The sequence below is a fragment of the Penaeus chinensis genome, chromosome 19 (assembly GCF_019202785.1).
Source record: "Penaeus chinensis breed Huanghai No. 1 chromosome 19, ASM1920278v2, whole genome shotgun sequence".
Lineage (NCBI taxonomy): Eukaryota > Metazoa > Arthropoda > Malacostraca > Decapoda > Penaeidae > Penaeus > Penaeus chinensis.
In genome coordinates this window covers 24,028,344-24,035,843 of record NC_061837.1, presented here as the reverse complement: position 1 = coordinate 24,035,843, position 7,500 = coordinate 24,028,344, and the positions used below count along the sequence as shown (strand labels likewise).

Sequence of the window (7,500 nt, the reverse complement as noted above, 5' to 3'; positions counted from 1 at the left end):
GTGAGAGCAAACTTGCCAAGTCTCCCTGAAATTTCAACAGCCTTACGGATTTTTACGCATTTAAGAAGATCCCTGCCTTCAAAGACCGATTTTTATAAGCCCTCTCTTAGGAACCGACATTTTGACTGTCGCTTGTTTCGTTTCTTTACAAAATGCTTATTATTTTTTTTGTTTTGGATATCTTACAACTTTCTTATCTATTATTTTTTTTCAAGAAACGTCTTGCTTGTTGGTTAGACTTACTTATGAGGATCCTCTGTTACATTCCCCCTAAGATATCGTAAACAACTAATTTTATCACACTGAATCATTCTTTCAGCCATTAAATCAACAACCTTTTTACACTCCTAATTCCTACATTTCCGTACTATATTCCTAACGGTCAGTTTGGTATCTTTAGCATGCTAAATGCAATATAACGATATTATTGTGAATAGCACATTCTCTTCGGAAATGGCTACCTCTTAAGGTTACATTTCCCAGGGTAATAGATGGTCACAGCATCGAAGGGAAACAAAGTCGTCATTAATTCAATAACATTCAGTAATATCATTACTATCATGTAAGACAGGACAATTATTTTCATATATTGACAATCCTCATGTCATTCTCTGTTGTAAATGTGATTTTTGTGTATCAGTTATCTGTATCTTATTAGAAAGACTTTCCAGTATCCGAAATCTTTCTACATATTAACGAAAACAATCTTAGGTTTATGCGTATCTTTAAGGATAGTCACGACTGATATTTTTCTTTTCTTTTCTTTTTTAGTCACATACACTAAAGCATCCTCTCTTGCAGTCGGTATATTTCCAAAAGTTGATAGCTTAATAGAGACATTAATTTGTTATCTACAAAGGCGCATATATCAAGTATTATGATATATGCGAATTGCCTTGATAAAATAAGTAAAGAAATTTATTACTTATATCATGCTAGATTTCTTTGCCTTACTGTAGGTGCGTGTAGCTTTTACTTAGTGTTTATATTATAGAACATAAATAACAGTTAAATTTGTTTCACATAACAGAGATTGATTTTCATTTTTCCCCTGCATTGTGATGGATTAATAATGAAACCAAGATATATTTCATAATAATATTTATTATGTTCTAAAAATTTTATACAGTTATCATAAATTTCGATATATTAAAAAGTCAAAAGTTAATCACTTAAAAATAAATAAGATTAGTGTTTAGCAAAATAAATACATACATGTGTTAAGTCTGACTATAAAGGATTCTTAATGATGAAAAAGACTGAAGTATAATAAAAAAAAAAAAGCGTCAATCCTATATACGATAGAATATCTTTACAAGAAGGGGTTTGATTCCCTAGTCACAGTGACAACAATCAGTCCAAAGTCACAACTATAAGAAAATAAATTTGATCATCAAAGTTATAGCGAGAAAAAATAGGGATATCCATAATGAGTTGAACATGACGAAAAATTCAACACGGAAATTCCAAACATTGAAAAATCGAGAATAAATTGAAGGGCAAAACAAACACATCGCCTGCTTATGTTGTGAAACTATGACACTGATATCATACACTCTGAAGAAAACGGGGAAAGGCTCTGTCTGTGCTGCCTCGGAATCTTAATGCCAAATTTATTACTTTTCCCAAAAGGTGTAACTCGCAACTGCCTTGGCTTAAGGCTTTTGAGCAGAAATACAGAATGGAAATAGGCCTGGACGCATAGGAAATGACGATGAATAAAAGGCATAGGAGAAGGAACTAACTAGTGATAATAAAAATGATAAATGTAGACAGAAGAAGTGTGGAAGAAGCGACCAGACGAGTGTTCACGTGTTGTGTTCTTCACAACAGATAAGAGGAGCTCTGCAACCCTCTCATAAATTTGTGTATAATATATATATATATATATATATATATATATATATATTGATGTTACAACCTTACTCATTCTTAAAAAACTTCATCTTTACATATAGACATGCCTGGCCTCTTCGATTGTTGAATATATAAAATCGGAAGCACCTTTTTATAACAGGGAGATATATATATGGTGTGTGTGTGTGTGTGTGTGTGTGTGTGTGTGTGTGTGTGTGTGTGTGTGTGTGTGTGTGTGTGTGTGTGTGTGTGTGTGTGTGTGTGTGTGTGTGTGTGTGTGTGTGTGTGTGTGTGTAAATGTAAAACACCATTAACGTTAAGGTAAATTGTATCTTAGTTTTCCACGTTTAAAATATATTGTTCCTATTCAATAATCTCTCTATATATCTATATCTTGGCACAGCCACATACACATTCTTAGACAACCAATCTCTAAACAGGATTCCTGATACAGGTTTTATATTTACAAAATCGTGTGTAGTATTAAAAGTTAGCTTATGTTAAATCAGATAAATCACAAATAATAAAACTTAAGAAGATCTATGCTTAAACATTTAAAGAAATAAATGCTTTATATATATATATATATATATATATATATATATACATATATATAGTATATTTATACATATACATAGATGTGCTAGCATGTTTTGACCAAGTTACAACAGCGCCTATGAATAACTTGGCTTCCAATAGTTACAGCAGCAGTTATCTCAGGGTAGTACAGGCGTAAACTAGAAAGCAAGCCGTTAATCCAATAAATTAACATTATACTATACATTAATTTGGACAAGGCATAGCACTCGTAAAACATCACACAACCAATTGTTATGTTCATCATTTGGTAAAAAGAACAAAGCTGGTGACATTAATGCTACTGGTCTCAGTATCTGTCACATTAGCGTTCTCGATTTTGTGTTATTTTACGAATGCAAAAAATATTGAGGCCAGTTCACTAACGCATTGTCCTTATGTACATATTCTAGGTGTAGTCTCAACACTTCAAATTACTGTAAATACAAGATCTATGTCATGTTTTTTACAATATATATTAAGTACGTCTGAACCAGTGGTAGGAGACCACACACGCCTCTCGTCTCACGGGGAAAATAATCACAGACGAAAATGTGTGACTGTACAAGCCACGCTTTACAACTAGCAAACTTAATATTAGCTACAGTGATAATGTGATTTCACTTTTGTTTTTTTGATATATTAATATATAAAAAAAAAGCATTTGCACTTTGAATATTCTGTGTGTTGCTTTTAAATACGATCACTATTCGTTATTTTATATGAATACTCATCAAAGAATGTAGCTTAGACACTCGGGGTAATATTGGTTACGTGTTGTTAGAAAAAAAAGTTTTGGTATGTATCGATTTTCTAATTGAAATCAGATCTTAAATCAAGGCACTAAAAGTTAAGAAAAATGAAACTGGAACACATGACAAACAAAAGACAATCTATCATGCGCAATCGTCGGCGCTGATCACCCGTTTTTTGGGCCTTAATTATCAGGAAATATCTAGAAAATATTCTACTTGTCTAATATCTACCTATTAAAAGAAAAGAAGATATAAAACAACTGTGGGCCTGAATACTGTCCAAATAACCATTTACGAATAAGGCGATGAAGATACAGTGGTCAGTTAGCGCCCAAACTGCATCTGCTTTACAACGGTCACAAATTTTTGTAGCCCAACATTTGTTTCTCTCTAAGACGAACATGGCACAAGGGTTCACAGGTCCATGGCACTACAGAGTAAGGGACGAACACAGAGAAGGTTACGACACCTAACACCTTGCCTATAACAGACATTCATAAGACGGTACATGCAAATTGATTCTCAAGCGAAACACACACACACACACACACACACACACACACACACACACACACACACACACACACACACACACACACACACACACACACATTTAGGTATATGTAACAAATATAATACACGTGTGTGTGTGTGTGTGTGTGTGTGTGTGTGTGTGTGTGTGTGTGTGTGTGTGTGTGTGTGTGTGTGTGTGTGTGTGTGTGTGTGTGTGTGTGTGTGTTGTGCATGTACGAAAATCTCGGTCACGGGCTTCAGGTGCTCGCAAGAACAATGGAGACTACCAAGCTAAACGGACTACGGGGCGCAGCGCCTCACTTAACCATCGTGCGCGGCGACGACAGGGACAGGTTGCGCGACACGACCTTGACCTTCTTGACGGGCGCGGGGGCGTCTCCGGCGCTCACCTTCGACGAGGAGGACGTCGTCGGCCGCATGAAGGCTGGGAGGTTCCCACCCTTTCTCGCGGACGCTGGTTTGCTTGCAGGCGTCCCGACGGGCCTCCGGAGGCTCTGCGTTCCCTCAGGCTTCGGCGGCGAAGAGCGGAAGCTGGCCGAGCGTTCGGCGAGGGGCTTGGAGCTCGAGGCAGTGGATGAGCGTGCCGTCGTGCGAGAGGTCCCTCCAACGCGGCTGTTGCCGGAGTTCGAGCGGGAGAGGTTCTCCTTGGAGCTGCCCGAGTCGCCCCGCTTCACCTTGACGGAAGACGTGGGCGTCGAGCCCGGTGACCTGCGCAGGGAGGTGTTGGAGCCGCTGATGTTCCGGTGGCGTGACTCGGCGGAGGTGAGCGAGCGGACTTGCGCAGGCGCGAGCGGGCGCTTAACTCTGGCGCTGCTGTTAGCTGAGGGCGCCGCAGCCTTGGTGACGCTGGCTGTTCCCCGTCTCAAGGAGCCCTCGCTCGACTGCTTGCTGAGAGATCCCGTCGATCGCGTGGAGTCAGCCCGGGAGAGCGAGCGCGTGGGCGTGATGCCCCCGGAGCTGTGCAGGGATCCCGAGGAGCGAGTTCGGTCGTCGGGGAAGCTCGGCTGCGCGTTCTCCCCCTTCGGGCTGCAAGGCGAGCTCTGCGTTCCTTCGTAGTCGTCTCCGCCTCCGCGGCCCATCCGTAGGCTCTTCAGGGTCAGGCTCTTAAGGGCTGAGGTGTAGTCAGTCATCTTACCCTTCCTACTGCTCGAGTCTGACTTGTTGCTGATCATGCTGGTCGTACTCGGGGACTTTGAAGGTGGTCTGGCCGGCCGTACCGTATTCACGGAGGCAGCCGAGGTGAGGGACGAGCGAGAAGAACGCAGGCTACTCCGTGAGCCCGAGTTCTCCGCTCTTTTGGAAGCTCCTAGGCTGCTTTCCTGCCGCCCCCGAAGGCTATCAATGCGCAGCCCATTGCGGTTTCTTCTCAGTGATGAGGGCGTCGTTGGCCCCTTCTCAATGGACCCATCCGGCACGTCGCCTGTGGACGATGCTCCCTGACTCGTGGTTTCTGACTTGATGCTTCCCGTGTCTTCGAAGCCTTCGTCAACCTCCTTGGTGGTGCTGCCGCGCAGTCTGGTCTTGGAGTGGGGGTCCATGAGCGACCTCGTCCGCGTCTCGCCCCGCCTCAGCCCCGTTGGCTCCTTCGCGTCCAGCTTAGAGAACAGCCTACTCACGCCGCGGGAGGAGTCCCCGAAGACGGATCGCTTCTTATCCTTCTCCTTCTCTTTGTCAAGCGCCTGACGGACGTGGCTTGGGTCGATGGCACTGCGAGTGCGGTCCCGTCTGTCCCTGCGAGAAGAATCGCTGGCACTGCTGGTGACCCTAAATGACCCTCGCGTTTCCAAGCCCTTGGCCACGCTGTCCTGGTTCTTCCGATGCAACCGCTCTGACGCCGGTGGCTTGATGTCTCCCTTGGTGCCCCTGCCTCTTTCCTCCATCGCTCGTTGAACGTCGTACTTGTCCACATTGGAGCGGAAGCGGCGAGTTATTCTGTCCTTCCAAGAGTCTGTATCTTTGGATTTTCCTCGCGAAGGATCCTCATCTGTCTTGGTTTCCTTGATTCGCTGCCACCGTTTGAGACGCGAATCCTTGTCCTCGTAACTCTCCTGCGGGACCTCTGAGGTCTCGGCCTGCTGGACTTTGGTATGGATCTTCTCTACGCTCGCCTCCTGTTCCTGAGGTGCGAGGCGCTCCGGGGAGGTTGAATGCGACTTCCTCCCCACGGAGCCCGCCCTCGAGCCCTCTCCTTCGCGCCGAGCCTCAGCCTCAGCGTTATCTTCGCTGAGTCTGGACTCGGGCCTGTCTTGCATTTTCTTGTGCCTCAGCGTTTTGCGGACGGAGGAGAAGCGCTCGAAGTGGCCGTCTCCAAGGCCGTCGTCATCTATCGACATCGATCGTTCTTTCTGCTTGGCCAGCATCTGCTCCGTCTCGCTGTCTCCGTCCTTGGCCAGATCAGCCAAGCGTTTGAAGCGCTGAGTTCTCCTGGCAGAACCGCGCTCCTCGATCTCGCTGCCCGCGCCTTCGTTCTCCGAGCTGTCGACTCCAGTCCTCGTGCGATTCCGTCCCGCCTCCGCGTCTCCTGCACCCTTCTTCTCCCCCACAAGGGCTCGCCGGTCCTCGCTGGTCAGGCTGCGGAACCTTCGACCGGCTCTGCGGCTATCGAAGTCCTCGGTCTCCTCCTCCTTCTTTGAACTGAGCCAGCGTGAGTCCGACGGCGACCTGAAGCTGCGCATGCTGAAGGCTCTCCTGGTCACCGGTGGCGTCTCGATGTTCTCCGAGTCGATGTCGATCTTGTCGAGCTTGTTTTCGTCACGGGAAGGTCTCCGGAGGTGCTTCGGGATGGACGGCGGGAGCAGCTTCTGGTCCTCGCCTCGAGCATCTTCCTCTTCTTCCCCTTCATTCTCCTCTCTTTTCTTCTCGTCCTCCTCATCTTCCTCTTCCTCTGGCTTCTCTATTGCATCGTCGCCCAGAGAGCGTATGGTGCCCACCAGATGAGCCGACTGAAGGTTATCCTTGAGGCGCTGCTGGAGAGCTGAGCGGAGGCTGGAGGGCGTCATGGTGCGCTGGTAAATCCGCTTCTCGCGCCGCCCGGACTCATTCCCTCGCTCGGGGGATGACTCGGCCTGCGAGGACACGAAAATCAGGAATGTACTGAAGTATATGGTAAAATAATGTTTACTCTTACCTTTTTTTATCTACCTAAAACTCACACACCCATTATCCAATCCAAAAAAATACCTATACATTTCAACCACCACAAAATAACGCATCCCAGGTAGATAAACAAATAATCCCTCCCTTTAAAAAACACAGCGCATCACCCACCTCCTCGATAGAGCGGAGAATATCAGCCGACACGTCCACTGAGTGCCGGTACTTCTGGATCAGCTGTTCCGACCTGCTGGAGGGGGACTCGTCGAGGGTGGAGGCAGCCGGGGCCGAGCCACGACGGGGGGAGTCCTCCACTATGAAGGCGCCGTTGTCCTCGTGACCGCTGCCCTCTGCGGGAGGAAGGGGCGGTTAGGAGGGCAGATGGAGGGCAGAATTTGGGAAGAATGGGGTAGCTGGGGCGGGGAAGGGGTACAGGGAGGAGAAGGTTGGGCGAGGAAAGAGGAGATGGAGATAACAGGGAGATTGGGGGGGGGGGGGGGGGGAGAGAGAGAGAGAGAGAGAGAGAGAGAGAGAGAGAGAGAGAGAGAGAGAGAGAGAGAGAGAGAGAGAGAGAGAGAGAGAGAGGGAGGGAGGGAGGAGGGAGGGAGGGAGGGAGGAGGAGAGAGAGAGAGAGAGAGAGAGAGAGAGAGAGAGAGAGAGAGAGAGAGAGAGAGAGAGAGAGAGA

At 46.4% G+C, this 7,500-nt stretch overlaps 1 protein-coding gene across 1 annotated transcript in view; it reads right to left on the bottom strand.

The window, feature by feature from the left end:
* Nucleotides 1–1,086: 1,086 nt before the first annotated feature.
* The window catches only part of LOC125034969, a 37,664-nt gene continuing 31,250 nt past the window's right edge, over nucleotides 1,087–7,500 (bottom strand). Inside the window, exons 24-25 of the mRNA XM_047627016.1 lie at nucleotides 6,990–7,165; nucleotides 1,087–6,787 (exon numbers count right to left, since the gene is read on the bottom strand). Of these exons, the coding sequence (XP_047482972.1) occupies nucleotides 4,019–6,787; nucleotides 6,990–7,165 (2,945 nt within the window). The 3' untranslated portion in view covers nucleotides 1,087–4,018. The remainder of the gene's footprint in view (nucleotides 6,788–6,989; nucleotides 7,166–7,500) is intronic.